We start from the raw sequence: 21,473 nt of genomic DNA on the forward strand, positions 1-21,473 counted from the left end.
ACACACACACACACACTCTCTCTCACAAAACATTATCATAATTATTATTGTTCACTGGTTTTGTTAAAAGCCTGCTGCTCATTAAACAGCAATTATGTTTTTAATTGTCATTTTGCATGTAAAAACCATCATCATCATCATTATCAACAGGAAGCCAGAATGAATAAGTTCTTATTAGATGACAATTATTAAAATCAAAATGTGACTTTCAGGAGCATTTCTGGTTCAACACAAGTTAAGATCTGTGACCTGCTGTCGGTTACCACAGAAATTATTTCATCATCACACACACACACACACACACACACCACTCACAATCACACTCACACAGTCGCACAGACGCACACACACTCACACTTACTCTCACTCACACACTTCTTCACAGTATTTCTGGTTCAACACAAGTTAAGATCTGTGTCCTGCTGTCGGTTACCAAAGAAATCATTTCAACTCAAAAAGTCAAGTTTACAATAATAAAGTTATAATAAAGGGAAATACACAGGAATTAAACATCATAAGTGTTTGCAAGATCAGACTGAAACCAAAAATTTCTCATTTCTAACACTTTTTTTAAGCTTAAGTTTTCCATCTAATATTTAGCTTTTATTTTATTTGAACTTTATTAATGAAAATGTTTGTTTTATCTAACATGTTTCTTATGCCACATATTGAGCTTAACATGTATTAAACCTTTTGAACAATTATGTTTTTAATCATCTTTTTGCATGAAAAATCACCATTTCCCTTTCATCACCGGGAAGCTGGCAGAACTTTTATTAAATGATCATTCAGAAGACCTCATCATCGTTATATACAGAAACCTCAAAATCTGACAGAATTAATCACACACTTTGACAATAGGAAATCAAACTAGCACAATCTCCCTTGTTTAATGGAGTAATCTGGCGAAGCTTCTATTTTTAATGAACCAATAAAATGAACCAATAAAAAAGGAAGATCAGTGTGAAGATCTCGTCTGGACTCGACTGACCTCGCTCTCCTCTGAACCGGTCACTCCTGAGACGACACACAGCGAGAGACACACACTGACCTTAATCTGTCTGCAGCTTCACAACTTACACTAATACATCACTGTCACACACACACAAAAACAAGATTTCTGAAGTTCTATTGAGTATATTAGTAAAATTCACATTTGATTCAGTGTGTTACTTGCCTTTTCTTAGTAATTAATAAGGAACTTTACTAGCAATTTCCAAGTGAAAATAGTTTCAACGCCAATTTTTATATAGTAGTTATTAAAACAGTTTCAATAAATCGTTCAGATGCGTGCGCACTATTCTGGCAGAAACAGGGGTAACAAGTGGAGGAAAACAGGGAAGATCCATGGAAAAATAATGTCTTGTGGCTTTGGATGTCAGAATCAGAAATGCAAAAAAAAGACATTTGTACAGAATAGCGTCTTAGAAGACGCCGTTTAAAGCTAAACCGACGTTTATGGCTGCGAATTAAGGGCCTAAATAACTCGCCAAACGCCAAATGCGAGTAAAAATCGGTGTTGGCGAGTGTATGAAACAGTGGCAATCGCGATTCGCCGATAACGTTTTTATGCATTCTAACATGCAAAATTGAACAGCGCTGCATCATCACGAAAGTTCAAGCCTTGCAAATTTAAATATTCAAGCTCAAGAAGATGCAAAAGGGAACTCAATTCATTATTCGTTACTCACTTCGCAACTAGAAATCTGTGTCTCTTTCATGTCTTCTTGCACTCGACCAGACATATTCAAATAAAATTATGTCAAAATGCCCGTCTTCCTTGTAAACACAGTCAGTTATGTCTTGACTGGACGTAAACTAGAGTCGTCAAAAAGTACCGACTTCGGTAGCAAGTCAGCACTGAAATTTAAAAAAGGTGACGCTTTGAGCGCTGTTGAGCGGACTCGTAAACACCTCTGATTGGCTATTGTACTCACGCGCTCATCGGATATGTCTGTGATTGGCTATAATGATCAACGCACGGGAGCGTTTGAGAGCACACAGAAGAGTCCCCATGTGTATCTGTCACGAACTGCTCCGAGACACGAAGGTTGAGGATCCAAATGCAGTTTTTTTGAAAGGGTGATCCACAATCGTAGTCGAAAACAGGAAAACAGTGGCGGTTCTACATTGAATTACACCCTGGGCGAGACCCCCTTCGAGTCCAATCAGTCCAAACAATAACAGGTTCAAAGGGGCACAGGCAAAAACAGAGGAAACCAAGAAAACCGGACAGAAGATCAAAAACCAAGATAAAGAAAACCAGGAGATACTTGGAATTGCAGTGTGACACTAAACAAGACTTCGCAGGGAATGACAGAAAGAACCAGGCGTATATGGGGTGCGCAACCAAGAAGATGAGACACAGGTGAAAACAATGAGTGCTAATGAGTCCAGGCAGAGACTTATGGGATATGTAGTTTGTGAGGGAATGACAATAGTCTGTTGTGGAGTGCCCTCTGGTGGCTCTCAAGGGCACTCCAGCTGGTGACCGTTACAGTGTCTGTGTAAGCGCTCGGTGAAGAGCGTCATTGATGTATATTTACTAAATGTTTTTGAAGCACTGATCATTGTAACCAATCACAGACATATCCGATGAGCGTGTGAGTACAACGGCCAATCAGAGGTGTTTACGATTCCACTCAACATCACTCAAAGCGTCAACATTTTTAAAACTTCAGTACCGACTGGATCCAAAGTCAGTACTTTTTGACAACTCTAACGCAAACAGCTGAGAAATACAACGCATGTGTATCAGTGTATTGGATCTGTGCATTAGCTCTTAAAGGGACAGCAGCCTAATATTCCTGCTGCTTTTAATGTTAATCAAATAGAGCAAAAGACAAAGAACAATCACTCACTGATCTTGACTGAATTACTTTTGTAACTATGTCTCTAAACTAAAATATTTATGACCGGTAATATTTATTAGCAGGCGTGGCAAAACGTTAGTTTTAGGCCCTGGTTGCAAGCCATTATACAGACAGACTGGACTGATGAAACCTGCGATGATTACTCTACTGTCAAAGCATGAATTTGATGTAAACAATAGATCTACATAATATTCGTTACAGCATGGAATAATATTCAAACCTAGGTAACTTCCTTAGTCTATATTATGAGAAAAAAGCCAGAATTGCAGGAAACTTGCAATTACCTTTAATATTTTATTCTGTGACTTATTCAGAAGTGTCTCTTTCTGCATCGCTTGTTGAAATGTGCACATTGAGTATTACCTGAGTAGATGCTGAATCTCTGCAGTTTCCTCATTGTGTTCAGCATCAGTTCTTCACTGCAAACAGACCTTCGTTATATACAAGCCCGTTAAAGGAATAGTTGAAAATTAAAATACGGTCAGCATGTAAAAAAGGTACAATAAGGTTCCATTTGTTAACTAGTTAACATGAACTAAGAATGAAAAATACTTCTAAAGCATTTATAAATCTTAGTTGATGAAGTTTGCATCTGTTTATATTGTATTTTTCCTAACTATCAGGGAGGGATTTAGCTGTTGTGATTGGTTGTTGTGAAAACACTAGAACCAATGACATTTGGTGTATTTTTACCTTCTAATCTACAGCATTGCTTCATATTTAAATATGCAAAGGCAAGTGAGATTTGAGAATAAAGACTTAAATTTGTGGTTTTTGCTCATTCAAATCCATCAGATATTTATTTTTAATATTTTATATGATTACATTATAATAAATATGAGTATTTTAAATAATAATATTTCAAATTAAGAATAAAGGAAAGATTTTGCTAAAGAAAGTCATGCAGGTTTGAGCGACATGAAGCGAGTGAATGATGACAGAATGTGTATTTTTGGGTGAACTGTCTCTTTAAGACTGAAATGATTCTCGCTCCCAGCAAAGTGTCTTTTATTAAAACCAGACGGAACAGAACAGAGCAGAACTTCATTGTCAGCACACTAAAGTTTTAAAAGTTTCAATGTGCCGAAAGCATTTTCAAAAATCAACTTTTATTAAAACTTAAACTCAAAAAAAAAAAAAGCTTTGAGAAACTACAAAAATGAAACTCATTGAAATTACAGCATGCAATATTAATGCTCATAAACACACGGAGACTTGATTAGCATTTGCAAAGCTAGAGTTCTAATCATTTTCAAGACAAATAAATATTCAAAACAAATATGCAACATCCTCCACAGTAAAATCCCTGCCAGCCTGAAACAGCGTCCAGACAAGATAATAAGCAGATCCATTTGCTCACACACACACAGTCCGAACGGATGCTGATGATCGGCATATTCTTACTCTCTACACCAGCATCATATTAAAACACTGTTAAAACAAAGCAAAATAAATCCTATTATCCAAAATAATTCCTGCATCACAAGCGGCACCAAAAGCAAAAGAGCGGATCAGCAATCAATCACTTTTCAATCAGCTTTGGTTCCGGAAGTATTTTTCCCATTTATTTTCTCCAAAGGCATTTTAAAAACGTTCAAAGCCGTGAACCGAACCCACCGGCAATTTTGAGTTCATCGATGATGGTGAGAAGAAAGTCCCATAAAACTTGGTATCAATAATACTTGGACCAGAAATGTATTATATGAAGTAAATAGAGTGAGTTTAGATGTTAAAGTCTCAAAAGGGTTTGAATCACAAATATTTAGGCTTATTTAAGTTTCATGCACTTGAATCAATATCAAACTTTCATGCATTTGTATTACAGTTTTAACATTAACTAATAAACTAAATGTGATGCATATTTGTCAGTCATACATAAATTAAGGTCAGGTTTCTGCATTTGAAAGAAATCATGGCATAATTTATTATTAACTCTTTCCCTGCCAGTGTGTTTTTTTAGTTGCAAGCACCAGCATTTTTGATAATTTCCACCAAACTTTCATGGCGCCGAGAATATTTTGTTGCATGAAAATTTTATTATAGCTTCATGCATTATTTTAAATCAACCTTGAATGTGGATAATTTTCCAAAAAAAAAGCAAAATTTTGAGCAAAATGTTGAGAAAATTGAGTTTCTGTCAGACTTCATCCGGACCAGATTCAGAACGATGATCAAAACACAGATGGAGTAGATCAAGTCCATCAACACCCCTAAAGCTTCACAGTCCTGTAACTCGTCCTGGATCGACATTTCATTCATAACATTTTGATTTGCATGCTGTTTAATGTTGATGATCATGTTATTTTACATGTGCGTCAGCAATGCTTCTATCTCTGGTTTCTGCGTCTTCTTCTCCTGTGTTTTGATCAGGAGATTCTGCACTCTTTCAGAAGATGTGTAACAGCGCCCCCTACTGTATAACAGTGGAAACACGGAAAGTTCCGTCAATGGCGGGGAAAGAGTTAACTAAGTCAGAATTGAATGAGCTTTTGTGAGGCATGATTGCTCATCTAAAACACAGCACCGCAGAGTCTGGTGGGGATTGTGGTGTTGCTGTGGGCTGTAAAATTCATTGTAAAGTAATTTAATGCCAACACAACAGTAGCTAACCCAGTTTGAATGCTCGAGCCGGTTGAGTCCGGTCACAGGAATGATGCTCTGTGGTTCTGCCGTGTGTTTTTTGGAAAGGGTCAGAGATAAAAAGAGGGCGCGAGAGAGAAAGAAAGGCCCTCGGGTCGAGTCCTGGAAACGCCTGAGCTGTTCTACTTAAAGATCCTGAAATAGGAAGATCTGGACCCTGAGATCTTCCTCAAGACATCGCCAGGTCGACATTTTCACTTCAATAACAAATATAACTTTATGAAGAGGTGTGCATGCAATAAAGTCTCACTGTGATCAAAACAAACATAATGAGTGTTTAAATATCATATAGTGCTCACTAAATTAAATGTGCGGTGCCTTACGGTGCAACATCTTTACATAATTTCCCTTATAATTAATCAACTTTGAGTTATTTAAATATATAGCCAACCCATGATTATTTCTACTAATTTAAATCATATTTTGATTAACATTCACGAATGTTCAAAAGGTCTATTAATGAATGACTATTAAAAAGATGCTCTGATGTAACATCATGTAAATCTATAACTAAACTAATGTCTGAGAGACTAAGAGAAATAAAAGATGAATAATTATCATCTAATTATATGGAGAGAATTAGCCAGACTACAGCTTAAAGAAAACGTTTGCAACTTATTTTACTTTTAGTAATTTTACATATATTTCTGTTTAAAAGTTTGGGGTCAGTCAGATAAAATAATAATAATTTTATTCAGCGAGGACACGTTAAAATTAATCAAAAGTCACATTTATAATGTTACAAAAGATTCTATTTCAAATAAATGCTGTTCTTTTGAACTTTCTATTCATCAAAGAATCCTGAAACATAAAATGTATCAAAGTTTCCAAAAAATATGAACTGTTTTCAACATTGATAATAATGAATGTTTCTTGATCTTCAAATCATAATATTAGAATGATTTCTGAAGGATCATGTGACACTGAAGACTGGAGTAATGATGCTGAAAATTCAGCTTTGATCACAGGAATAAATTACACTTTACTGTATAAACTGCTGTTTTAAACTCTAATAATATTTCACTGTTTTTCACAGTATTTTTGATCAAAGAAATGAAGCTACGGTGAGCAGAAGAGACATCAGAAGTTCAAAAACATTTTTAAAAAATCGTTTTGACCGCAAACAAGTGTTTTTCCAAACAAAACATGATAGTCAATAAGAAAAAAGCGAGACTTTTATTTTATCCCTCATCAATGGATTAAATTATGAAAAGTAGGTGATTTTAAAGACGCTTTAGGGAAACCTGTTTGGATTTTTTTTTGCAGTTTTGTTTGGCGCTACACTCTCAGAAAATAAAGTACATAATTGTACCTTTAGGGGCACAATGGCTTGTCACTGGGGCTGTACAATATTGTACCTTAAAGGACAATTCCGGTGAAAAATGAACCTAGGGGTAATTAACACATGGTTACTGAGTCGATCGTTCCCTGCGATGCGTTTTCATGAAAATCGAATGTAAAGAGTTTTATCTTTAAAAACAGATTAGCTTATAACACTAGTATATGGGGCACAGAGTAAGTAAAAGTAAATCGCTAGTTAATACCACTAACAAGGCTCAAAATAGCCTCACACTAACACGGTAGCATAATGAGGGTTCCTACATGCAAACCGAAGCATTGAGAACTTTGTAAGTGTACAGACAGTTTAATAAGAAGATACTTTATAAAGACAGTACATTACGCGTTTACAGACAGGAGCCATCTTGGAAAACAGTCTCGACTAGTCGAGGCACGAACGCCGTGCTACGTTAGATTTCACTATGCGTAATTCCTATCGACCAGCTCACTTAGCACGGCGTTCGTGGCTCGATTAGTCGATTTACTTTTACTTACTCTGTGCCCCATATACTAGTGTTATAAGATCATCTGTTTTTAAAGATAAAACTCTTTACATTCGATTTTCATGAAAACGCATCGCAGGGAACGATGGACTCAGTAACCATGTGTTAAATACCCCTAGGTTCATTTTTCACCGGAATTGTCCTTTAACCTTTAAAAGAAACGGTACATATATGTACCTTTTAATGCTTTTTGACCCTCAAAAAGGTACATATATGTCCAATAATAAGCCTTATGTGGTACGTTAGTGTAGATTATACCTTGGGGGACAGAAATGGACTCCTACTGTACACCTATTTCTGACAGTGTACAGAAATTAAAGCTTAAAAAGTATGCTTGTGCATATTTCTTGCAAAACAAATTACATTTGCTGTGATATTTCCGCACTAACGCAGGAACACTCAGACATGTTTAAGTGAGTACGAATACGACTGGTAAACAAATGCTTTAAAAATAACACAATAACAATCCTCACGCTGGCTGGTCAAATCACACAGCGGGCGTTCGAGTGTGAGAATCAGCGTCACTCTGAAGACTCACGCTGAATCGCAGGCAAACTAGGCATTTCTTTGCCAGGGTTCAATATACTCCAAACCCAGATGAGCAAAGATCTCCTCTTCAGTGCAGGCAGGCAAGAGGGTTTTCTGGAGAGAGAGAGAGAGAGAGAAAGAAAGAATGGTGATTTCCGCTGATTTCTGTCACACCGCTGAGAATAATGTGAGGAAACTCACTGGACTTGACGAATGATTCGACAGAGAGACTGCGAGAGCATGAAGAATCACAGCATGCATGTTATTGCACACTTAAAGGTCAGTGAATGTGATTGAGTCTCACAGATGATGACGACTGTCTCTAAATGTTTTAAAAGCAGAGCGTCTCAACCGATGGGTCAGACACAAACAGCAGGGAGAAACAATCCTGAATGCAAGAAATAACATGTGACTAACCGTATGACGGAGGCCGAAATAAAGAAACTTATCAACATTTAAAAAGCAGGAGAAAACACTTGTTTCTAGGGGTGTAAAACGATGCCCTCATGTCACGATTCGATACTGAACTCACGATACGATATTATTGCGATACTCCAAGACGTGATAAAAGGTAACTAAAAATTAACTGTTGATTAAAATGCTAAATTTGGTTTTACATTGTGTGTGTAAATGAATAGGTTTGGACATGGGCTGAAACCCAAAGCACAGGACAATAGAGACACCAGAATAACAATATTCATGATTCTGAAGCTGAAAATACAGAATTATTTTAGACGAATATTCTGTCACTCAGTAGATCTATTTAAAATAAATGTAGGACATTTTTTACTGGTAACATCAGACATTTGGCATTATCAGACCCACAAATATTCCCCCATTGCATTATTATACATTATATTCAACTTTATATATAGTAGTTTAATGTAGCACTGACACTAAAACTGTGAAAACTTGAATTTTTTCTCACACAGTAATTTTTATTTTGGGTGAACTATCCATGACACATATCGTTGCATTTTTGTATTGCAATATATTGTGACATGATATATTGTTACACCCCAGCTTGTTACTCAAACTGCACTTGCATGCATCTACACGCACATAAGCTCAGTCAGTTTCCCAGAGTTCAACAGCATTCACCTCAACTGAGTCTCGCATATGATGATACGAGCAAACCGGAGGCGTGCACTGCATTAACAACCTTCCTGACCTTGCCACGCACAGGTGTTAGGGGACAAAGTCATTATAGACGTCGAGAGAGAGAGAGTGAGTGTGTGTGTGTGTGTGTGTGTGTGTGTGTGTGTGTGTGTGTGTGCGCTAAGGGCATGAGATGGAAAATATCTGGGCTGAGAAGCGAGTCTGACTCACGGCGACAGCGAAGGGAAGCTCTGAGCTCGACACGTCATGCCTGGAAGTGCTAAACTCAAACTAACTTGTCAGAGTGAGGCAGAGGAAATATAAGGCATGCGAACACATTTAGAAGGAACGACAGGCTGCTGCACAAACCAAGTGGAAAGACGAGTTCAGAGCATTAATTTCCCCACATCATTATTTACAATGCAACTGGGGGAGGAGTGGAGCCACAGAGATCTAGATTCTTCCTGTGATGCATCAAGCCAAGTCAAAATCTATTTCTATAGCACATTTAAAAGCAACAAAAAAGTTGCACTAAAGTGCTGTACAATAAAACATTGAGCATATAAAAAGAAACCATAAAAAAAACCATGCAGCATACAAAATATAAACACATTAAACAAAATACAATGAAAAAAATAAAAAAAATTGACTGGTTCAATGGAAATATTACAAAATATTGTGAGCAGTGTTTGCCAATGCAAGATGGTGTTGTTACTTTGATGTTCAAAGCCTGAATTTGAATTGAAGTCCTGCAGAATGGCAGTTTAAATTTAAATGGAATGATTTCAAAATTTCAAATTCAAAATTAGAATTAGAAAGTTCAAAAGAACATCATTTATTTGAAATAGAAACTTTTGTAACTTATAAGTGTCACTTTTGATCAATTTAATGCATCCTTGCTGAATAAAACAATCAATTTCTTTTTAAAAATGACCCCACACTTTGTCTTTATGCAGATCAAAATCATCAGCACAACGGACACACGCGAGTCGGGCGTCTAACATCCGTCTTTCTGTTCCGGTAAATGTGAGAGTATCACTTACACAAGGCATACTCGGCACTGCACAAACCCAGACTTTGCAAACAAGTTTTGGCAAGAAAACAGCTGCATTTACAGTCAAACCAAAATTTATTCAGACGCCTTCAACATTTCTCACATTAGCACAGTTTATTCTCTATAGTTTAGAAAATGGTAATAAAATATGACAAGAACTCAGAGTTATTAAATCAGTTGATATTTCACTGGTTTTGTCCATTAGCTCAACCAATTACCAAGTAATGCTTCATTTTGTTCAGTCTGTGTGTAAAAAGAGCATTAGCAATTAAAGAAAAAAACACTTCAGCAAAACATGATCAGCTCAAAGTGTCTGAATCATTTTTGGGCCCAAATGTCTATAAATTTTACAGGTAGTCACTGTATGAAGAATTTTTGGGTATAATATATCACAGTTTACTTTATTTTGCTATCCTCACTTACATCAATTATCTATAGTGTCCTGCACCCACTAGTAAAAAAATATTAAAAAATTATATCTGGGGTCTGAATTTTTGGTTTGACTGTAAAAAAGAAAGAAAAAAAAAAAGCACTCCATTGGAGCGTTTTTGCTGAATTCTGGAAGCTTATGAATAGAAATTTCACCACTGAGAGAGTATCAAGAGTGCAAGGAGGATCTGGCGGGAAAGCATATGTTCCAGCGTTCGACGGCTCAAATCAAGCGTGATCCCAAACGCCAAACTAAGCCTGGCTTGAGAAATGCCCGTTCCCTACAATCCCCACAATCCCTCAGATACTCCATATGGGAAGAGCTCCACATTAATTACAGCACATCTCCAGCACTCAAACACATCCAGAAGCTCGGAGACTTTACATGTCCAGCAGATCTACAGCTAATACTCATACTAGAAACCCTGCTTGAGCACATTAGGTTTATTTGGCATTTAACTGGACTAATTTAGTATTAATCAAGTGGTGCCTTAGCTGGTCATAATCCTGTTATGATGCTCATTGATCTCTTGAGTAAATGAAGCATTGCTGGAAGTGTCCATTTAATCCTGCGTGTTTATGAACAACAATAAAAGTGCAGATGTGCTCATATCTTTATTGTTTCATTTCATAATAATTCCTAATAGGTTTCCCAAACACTTGTATTGTGCCATCTGTCCTTTCTTCCATCAACACAACAGCTCCATGTCATCAGTTTAACTAACTTTCTCAACACGTTAGATGTACAAAAAAGGTGCACTCATATTATTATGAATGTGCAACGTGCAATAAGGCGGAATAAGTCCCGCTTTCTAAATAAAAGAGCCAATCGTAAATTGGTAAAGTCATTGCATCACTGATAAATGATTTGCCTTAAAGGGACTTTGGTAAGATTCTGTTGATCCACCATGACTCTAGTTGACCTGAAAGACAAATCTGACCACAGGTTTACACTAAAAAAGTTTACATTAATGTTTGTTATAGTGACTGACCCCAACATGTGATTGCATTCTGACAGATTTTTGAATGCATCGACTTTATATAGCGCGTTCGTTATATTGTTCTTTCTGACTGTAACATCAAGGGATTTTAAAGCTTTTTTTTTTTTTTTTTTATGCATTGGTTTTCAGCGTGAATGCCACGAAAAACACGAAAAACACATCTAAAAAGGGAAAGAGCTTTGAGATTGACTGCATAAATCTTGAGGTAAAAATTGAGGTATATTTTTACAGACTGCCAAAAGCTACAGAACAGAGAAGCAAATGGATCGCTGCAATTCACAGACACAACTGGATCCAGGCAGAGAAAGGGGGATTTGCAGTTATCATTTTGTGTCAATATGCTGAATTTAGGGGTAAAATCATACACTATATATTGTATTTACAGCTCATCAATTAAATATTTACCATTGCATATTCTGCATAATTGGATGTTTTTAAATAAACACTGATAAAAATGTATATACAAGTTTTAAGGCTGGATGATATGATGATATATATAACATTGATATAAATGATCACATGCATTTAGATCTATACTGTATTTATATAAAGCGTTCACAGGCAAATTTGCTTTATGTATTTCCCTGGCGTCGAAATCAGGCTCACATAAATGTCAGGAAACACAATTCCTGCTGCATGTCAATATCCACGGATCACTGGATCTTTGGTAAGTTGTAAGGAACCATATATCGAGGACAGACTGATAATCGTTTGTTTTACTCGCGTTTTCACAATTTCCCCTATTAAATCCAGTCATGTAGCAGCTCTTCTGCCACTCATTGGATTTGTGCGGTGTGTATGTAACACATCGAGCTACTGGAGTGCCTCAGGGCTCAGTGCTGGGACCTCTTCTCTTCTCATATATAATTTCATTATTTAATATTATGTATCTGTATTATTATTCTTTATTAGTATTTATAATCAGTTGTATTATCTTATGAAGTTTAAAATGCATGAGTTGGACTATATATTGCATGGACACATGTTTAAGAATCATATTTTAGACACAAGGAGGGGAGCTGGGAGAGTTATATATTTTGCTTAGAGGTATGTGTGCAATGCAACTTTCACTGAGCAGAGATGTTCCAATGATGATTATACATTAAATGTTTACAATTGGCATGTTCTTTACAAGGAAAGGAATGTTTTTCAACTGATGCAAATGAACCACTAATGTATACACTGAGAAATAGTTTCTTAATATGGAAAGTGGATTGTACCATGTGTAAGCATGAGGTATACGCTCCATTTTTAAACATAAGCAACATGTTTTTCTACCTTACAAGGAAGTTGAAAGACCCTCAGTGGTGTATATAAGCTCAATCTTACTGTACTACGGCAGAGAAACATTGGGAACACATAGACCTGCCACGAATACATCATCTTCTCAAGTTTCTCTCCTATGCTGATGAATAAAGATTTTTCTTGGCAAGATATCTGGTGTCCGGTTCCGTGAATCAAATAATAACGGGAAAAAAAGGCTTAATTCCAAGATTACAATCATTCAGAAACATTGATTTTCCAATCACTGCTATGCTGACGACACACAACTCTACCTCTCATTCCAGCCAGATGATCTGACGTTAGCTTCTCGCATCTCGGCCCGACAGACAGACATTTCTTGCTGGATGAAGGACCACCACCTTCAACTCAACCTTGCAAAGACAAAATTGCTCATGGTCTCGGCCAAACCCAACCCTTCATCACAACTTCTCCATTCAGGTAAGTTTGTCAACCATAACTCCTTCCAGCACAGCCAAGTACCTTGGATTTGTGATTGATGATCAGTTAAACTTCACAAGACCACATTGCTCGAACTTCTCTGAGTATGATGACAGAATTTTCAATTTCGAGTAAACTATCGATTTGAGTTTCTGTCTCGTCTGGTCCTTCTCTTTCATATTTGGTTTTCCTTTTTGTTTTCCTTATCCATGTTATGCTGTTTTCTGTGAAACTGAACCGCTATCAGTAACAAATAACATGCCCATGGCAGCAATCATATTTTATAACGGCAAAACCTGGTTCGCTGACGTGAAACACTAAACGGTTTCCCTTACCCAAGAGAACCGTTTAAAGGATTATACACAACACCCTTAAATCATTCCCTAAGCTGAGGGGAAATCATACCTTAAGTCTCATACTTAAGGGAAAAACTTAAGGTGCTTTATCCAGCCGAGCACAGGCCCTTCCTATCGGATATGCTACACAACTCCTTGTCCAAGCTCTTGTTCTATCCATACTGAACTATTGTAATGCTCTCTTGGCAGGCCTTCCAGCATCACTGTCAAAACCTCTGACACTTACCCAGAATGCAGCAGTGAGAGTGATCTTTAACGAGCCGTCACACCTCTCTTTGTCAATTTGCACTGGTTTCCAATAGCCGCTTGCATCAAATTCAAGGCACTGATGATTGCCTACAGAACAACCGTATATGTGGCCTCCAGAAGCTTGCGTTCTGCAAGTGAGCGTGTGTTGTGGAGCCATCATCCCAAAGAGACACGAAATCACTTTCACTGACCTTTACCGGCACTGTTCCCTGCTGGTGGAACTAGGCAGGTCAAGATGCATCTTTTTTTGTCAACGCTTGACCCATTAACACTGACACTTACTATTAATTATTTATTTATTCATTTAAAAAATAAAATAATCTTGCTTGGTTTACTGTGCTTCAATAACTGGGACTTGTATTTGTTGGCCTATTGTTGGTTTGATTGCTTCTATTGTTCTCCTCATTTGCAAGCCGCTTCGGATAAAAGCGTCTGCTGTATGATTAAATGCAAATCTTGTTTGCTTTTTAAATCTAAAAGGAATTCTCATTTCATTTCTGAACGATGCACAACCCTGCTTTCTATTGCACTGCCCTCACTAGTGTTACTAAAACATGCGGTGTAGTCGAATAGCAAACTCTCGGTTCTTAAAAATCAAAAATCCAATGTGTAGTTAAAGATTAAAGGGATAGTTCACCGAAAAATGATAATTTGCTCACCCTCATGTCATCCCAAACATTGTCCAAGCAACATTGGACCCCATTGACTTTTATTGGCTTTTTAAATGGACAAAATACAAAGAAAATACAAAGAAAAATTGTATTTCCCACAGGATTGAGATGATATGAGTTTGAGTAAATGATTAGAATTGTTATAATTGATTCTAAATGACAGGTTAATAACAGTTCTTCAAAATATTACCAATAACAGGTTATTTGTTTTGTTTACTATACTTGTTAGGTATTAGGATCAGTCATTAAGCACTAAATATGATTCTCATATCTCATGTTGCAGAACCAAAATGAATGGAGATCTTATTTTTCTCCACTTTTTTTTTTTTTTTTTTTTTGCACTGCCATCGCATAGATAGTAGCAGTGCTGTAAGTGTTGTTCATCTGTTTGTTTCTGTGTGTGTGTGTGTGTGTGTGTGTTTACTGTTGAAGAGATACAGAGGCTGCTGCCACATACAGTTATTAATAAATTTGTCACCATTTCTCTGCCTTAATAGTGTTTAAATGTGAGCAGCAGATGTACTGCAGTCAGAAACACTCCCACACACACAAACTGAGAGAGTCAGTGTGAGAACACAGATCACACACAGATCTCGGAGACAGCTGGACGACACAGCAGAGAATATGGCAGCGGATGCCGGCACATCTAACTTACACGGCAAAAATAAATGCTATTCTTAATGCACACTACAGGTGAATAGGGTAAAAAAATAAACTAAAAGATAACAATACTTTTCTCAGTTGTTAACAACAGTACATTAAGACAATTATTTTGTATTACAAGTTTGCTAAAAAAAATGTGAATAAATTAGGCATTATCTAATTAAATATGCGCTCATTTTGCATACATTTCATTTTCATTTTGTTGACATATTAGTAAAGTCAAGTCAAGTCCCCTTTATTTTTACAATACAGATTGTTTCAATCTTAGTTCAGTTCTCATATAATGGTGTATTAGAGTTAAAGCTTTTTACAGAATGGGTGTTTTTTATCACTCCACAAATCAGAAAATACTGTCAACAGCCAGAAAACAAATACATTTTCATTACGCTTTTTTACCTTCAGAATATTGATGTGAACAAACCTGTAAAGTTTGGTGTGTGTGAAGCTGCTGAAGTGGAGATTTCTGACTCAAACCTTTAAAGACATGCACTGAAATTGAAACCAAGCGCAAATAGATCCAATACAATCAACATAAAAGTGTATTTGGATGTTTTATTTCCATATAGTCTGAAAGAAGACATATTATGGGAGCAACATAGACCAATATCTCAATATTGACCAGTGCAGACTGGCCAATATCTCAATGTTTCCCCACTGACAGACATTCGAAAACAAAGCAAACATAAATCACAAGTATTGCATTATATTAAAGTGTATGATTTACCAGACATGATCTCATATGCATTAAATTTCCCAGTCTGCTGACAGGTCAAGGGGAGAAAAAATGGAAATGATAAATTAACAACAGAACTTTACCAATTAAAATCCTCAGGCAAAGACTTTAAGTGACTGAACTTTTGTTAAAGGTCTGGGTTTAATTTATAAATAAATAAAGATATTTCTCCTTCATTTACTAATTGTGTTGAATATGCACAGACATCCACGTTCCTGCTCCCACTAAAACGGTTTTAATCTGTTCTGTTGGTGTCTAATGTCACATTAAGTGAAGCTAAATGCATTAACTGTGTTAAATAAATTCATGGCCTTAAACATTTAATTAAAGTCTCATGATTAGTCTGCTCAGTTATCAGCTCTCAGTGACCTGACATCACATGTTCTGTGCTCCTGACGCTCGTTTTAAAATGCTTTATTCTTCTAATAATATATTTTTAGTTTTCCCTGAGTTGCAATGGGGACATTTATTTTTTTAAACATGAAAAGCAGTTGTTCATGTTCAGAAATTAAATTTCTGGCTCTTAAAGACAAAAGTGTAGCTCACAATAAAAATGGTAATTGAGAAGCATAAGCGGCTTTGTGTTGACCTGTCTGTCTGGATTATGGTCAGCGAGGTAATATGGGTTAAATTAAGTGTTAACTTGGAAATATGATGCCAGGTTACATGCTGGAATTCATCTTGATTTTATCAGGCTTTGCATTTTAGTATTGTGCAATCTTTTTACTAACCTAATTTGCATAATTATTATGTGGTGCCCCTAGAAGGTCAGAGCAAACATACCTGTAAATTGTTCATAAAACCACTTTTACAAATCTGAATTGTAACATTTACATTTAAGCATTTAGCACATGCTTTTAGCCAAAGTGACCCACGTTGCAGTCAAGCTAGACATTTGATCCGTTCATGCATTCACTGGGAATTTAATCCATTACATTTACGTTGCCTTGACCTATACCGTTTTAATGCATTAATTGGTCTAAAAATACAAAAACATATAAAGCTGTAAGCAGCAATTAAGGGGCCAAACACAAAGAAGGCACAAAGTCATGCCAGCATGACTAAAGACATATTATGATGATTTTAGGCAAAATGGCTGAAAAATCATAAATACAGTCACTAGTAATACGATTCAGTGGTTATCATTTTTGACCAAATTGATGTGGTGTGATCAGAGTAAGGTGACAATGACACATGCAAAATTTGGTGTCAATATGCCAAAGCATTGCAGAGAAACAGCCTCAGAGTCATTTTGGCATCATGCAATCAAATTCGTTGATATGGTATACGAAAATGGTTTTGTCTATCAACCTGAAATACATAACTTTATAAAAATAGCTGATATGGAAAATCGGTATCGTCTGACTCGTTATGCTGCACCAAATCTAAAGAGATTTTTATGATTTTTGGCCAAACTGTTCAGAAGTTATAAACAAAAATGCCATTTTTCCATATCTCCTGACCACTAGGTGGCACTGCACCGAAACTGTGCAGGTAACCTCAGGTCACGGTTGTCATAACACACACCAAGTTTGGTCAGAATATAATAAAGCGTTGCGAAGATATAGCCTCACATTCATTTTGGTGTGCTTATTACTTACAGTATAAGGTCATAATCCATTACACACTGATTTATAATATAAAAATATATTAAATATAAAATAAATCCAGAGATACTTGTTTGCTGTACCAATTTAGTAATCAATTATGTATTTGTTGGCTAATGTTTGCATTAGAGGTCATGAATAACATAAAAATAATATAAATGTAACTATTATAATGTACTATAAGACTTAATGAGTCTTTATAAATATATTTATAGAATAATAATACTTATAAGTATAAATGGGGCTATAATTCATTATAAGCATGGTCTTGGTTACAGAAAGTGTTGCTGAATTTTGACTGTCCTCTGTCTGTGTGCCAAATTTCACAACTTTCCTGCAAACGGTTCTATGGGCTGCCATAGACTCAAGAGCGGAAGAAGAATTAGTAGAAAACTAATGATTACAATAGCCTATGCATGTTAGTGAACAAAAGCAAACAAAAAGCTTACAGATTAATCACGAGATAACTTCACCTATAAAGCCTTCTGCATCATATTTGATACACACATCATATTTGATACACACATCAATCTCCTCCAGTCCTTCTGTCTCTGATTGATAGTTTAGACTGTTTTATCAAGTAAAAAATGTGTATAATTTTTAGTATAAACTCCTTCAGCTCGAGCTTCACAAGCTTTTACCTTCAGTGGTTGCTATGGCGTTGCTAGGCAGTTGCTAGGGTGTTCTGGGTGGATACTAGGGCGTTGCTAGGCGGTTGTTAGGGTGTTCTGGGTGGTTGCTAGGGTGTTGCTAGGGTGTTCTGGGTGGTTGCTAGGCGGTTGCTAGGGTGTTCTGGGCGGTTGCTATGCTGTTGCTAGGCGGTTGCTAGGGTGTCTTTCTGCTGTCAAATCTGATTTATATCAAGTAAACGCAAGAATAACTTTGATATTGTTAGAAATATTTGATGAACACTTGCTGGACTGAAGCAACGTCGGTTTACTTGATTATCAATACGTAATTTTATTATAATACATGATCATCAGGCTTTTGAGGAAGGTGTATTTGTTCATCTCTCAATCATCATTGTATTGCATTGCATTATATGTTTTAAAACTACAGAGCTTTGATAATAAAAGCATTTAAATATCATCTAACTAAGACATTACTGACAATCTGCAATACTGTAATAAAGATCTTATTGATGTACATTGCAAGGATCAGAATTTCATTGGGACTTTTTGCCCATATAAACATCAGCATCTGCACCAAATTGCATATTTTTGCTCAGTTTGAATATTTAGGTGTTTTTTTCCTCCATATTCTCACTATATAATACTATATGAGCCATAAAAGCCTAATGAGACAAAAAAAATAAAAAAAATAATACCACATATGCAAACTTTGTGTTGTAATGTGATGGTGTCACAGTTCTAATGGCTCTATCATCATTGTTGCAATTAATCTGTGTATCATAACAATAGCTCACAAATTCACAAACACACATTAGAGCCGCAACATCTGTGCTCTGGATCTCTGCAAGCGTATGCACACGATAATAGATGAAACATCACGCCAACATCCCTGATCCCAAACCTGTTATCGCAACACTTTACAGTAAGGTGCATTAGTTAACATTAGTTAACAACCTTAGCTAACAGAAATTAATAATGAACTGCACTTCTACAGAATTTATTAATATCAATTTCAACATTTACAAATACATTATTAAAATCAAAGGTTGTATTTGTTAACGTTAGTTAATGCACTGTGAACTAACATGAACAGCTGTGTTCTTATTAACTAACATTGTCAAACGACAAGCTACTTATAGTCGCTGCTCATTCAGTTCATTGAAATAAATAAAAAATGGGTTAATACAATAAAGTAGATTGGTTTAATAAATAGAAACTCAAAATATTATGTTATCTGAGCCACATTAATTATCTAAGTTGAATTGACAAAAGATCAAAAGTTGTGATAACAAATCATGAAAATATTTTTTTACAGTGATATGCAATATAATTTTTTATTTATTTTTTTACAACAAAAACAATGCAGTAATAGAAATAGTGCTGAGATTCTTCAGGACTGAATATCTCAAGGACACGAGTGTCTTTAAAGTGTCTCCAGGAGCCAGATGAGATCAGGTCACATGGGACGTCACATGAAACAGTCACACTGAGGTCATTTGCAAAGCTAAAAGATGCCATTCAAAACTTTTCATGTGACAAAACTTGACCCAACAGATGGAAGCAGTACGAGACCCTACGGATGTGTGTGTCGAGCAGAGAGCCAAAGCAGACGTCCGTCAAAGCATTCCTCATATTCACAGCGTCACATGCCCTCGTCAAGTGTGGACCGAGTCTCGGACGCGAGGAACATCCCGACCCTCGGGACCGAGCTTTCATTTTAATTCTCACACACCTGACCAATGTATGCTCTCGCTGAAGGCCTTTTACATTCACGTGTCTCAATGACTAACTAACCCGAGGTTTTAAACTCAGTGACATGTTCATTTAAAAACAAAAAAGCATTAAAAATGCATTTTATAAGGCAATCATCTGAATACACCTTTTAAATTCTGAATTTTTTCAGAATTAAATGTAATTTTGATATTTTTTAGGGGCTTCAAGTAAAAGCATCCAGTTGGTGAAGCCGTCCTGAGATCGCAAAAAGTGAAATTCTCCACACACACACACACACACACACACACTGCACACACACACACACACACAATTTAAATAGCTAATCAGACTTGTTTTAAGTTATTAATAATATTTGCAAAATGTTACCATGTGCAAAAGCAAGGAAACCCAAAGCAAAATTCAATATTCATGATTTATTTTAATAATAATAATAATAATAATAATAATAATGAAAATAAAAAAGTTCATATTAATAATAACAATATTTTTTACAAATTACTATTAATAATAATGACAGATATTAATATTAATAAACATTACAAAATTTATATTTTACTATTATTATAGACAGATATTATAGACAGCCTTGACATTAGTTATTAGGCCTTATGGACAGAGAACAATAGATTGATAGATAGAAAATATATATATTTTTAATTATTATTAATATAATTAAAAGATATATATATATAATATTATAATATAATATAATGTTATATAATTTTTTTATCTAATAATAATATAATGCATATATATATATATACACACACACACACACACACACACGCCATATATACATGCCAAACATATATATAATAATATAATGCGTAAATATATCTGTATATCTGTATAGTAATGACAAATAATGTGCAATACTGTGGAAGTACAAGCTTGTTTTTGTTTTTATTTGATCGTATTTACTCTCGTATTTTCACTCGTAACTTCACATTCAATGCGTTATAGATCACACACATCTGACTTACAGCGCACTTAAAACACCCGACGCTCTGAGTTTGTTACAGGAACGTTAACGACACAATACAGCCGTTCATAAAGCCGTGATATTGCTCTCGCCACCTTTAACACCTATTTCTCCCGGTGTTTTACTGTGGGAGGGAAAAGATTGCCACGGAAGTGATGAATTGGAAAGTCTTTTGATTGTCCTCAAGTTAATTTGTCTTTATTGTGGGCAGGAAAGGCTGACAAAGGCAGAAGAGGAATTCGTCGATTAGGACTCGTATCTGAACGCCTGAACGATTCTCAGCGAGGCAAAAGAGGAGGAGGAAAGATCCCACACTTCCCTGCTAATCAATCCTGCAATTACTGCAGGCATCATAAAGCACTGGCGCTCATAAACCAGCCCTAAAACACACACACACACACACACACACAAAAGGGCCCGTTACATCTCTTATCTGACTAAACAGCATCTTCCCATGCCAAATAATTAAAGACTTGAGCTCATCAGTGTGAATTGATGTGTGTGTGAGAGAGATCTGGCCAGGTGGACCTCCACAAAACCAGCGAAGATGAGCAATTATTAAAGATGAATGCAGATTAGTAGGCGTGAGCCCATTACATGCCAAACAAATCTCCAGAAAAATTGGAAACCGCTCGCTGGACTCAATCCCAGTGTTAAAGC

General features: G+C 36.1%; 1 protein-coding gene across 2 annotated transcripts in view; it reads right to left on the bottom strand.

Moving 5' to 3' along the window:
• Nucleotides 1-7,439: 7,439 nt before the first annotated feature.
• dntt (deoxynucleotidyltransferase, terminal) overlaps nt 7,440-21,473 on the bottom strand; it is a 144,554-nt gene continuing 130,520 nt past the window's right edge. For both annotated transcript variants that reach the window (XM_084092277.1, XM_084092278.1), the window contains exon 13: nt 7,440-7,996. In XM_084092277.1, coding sequence (XP_083948403.1) covers nt 7,910-7,996 — 87 coding nt within the window. In that variant the 3' untranslated portion in view covers nt 7,440-7,909. The remainder of the gene's footprint in view (nt 7,997-21,473) is intronic.

This window comes from Abramis brama (genome assembly GCF_963993115.1).
Source record: "Abramis brama genome assembly, chromosome: 19".
Taxonomy (NCBI): Eukaryota; Metazoa; Chordata; class Actinopteri; order Cypriniformes; family Leuciscidae; genus Abramis; species Abramis brama.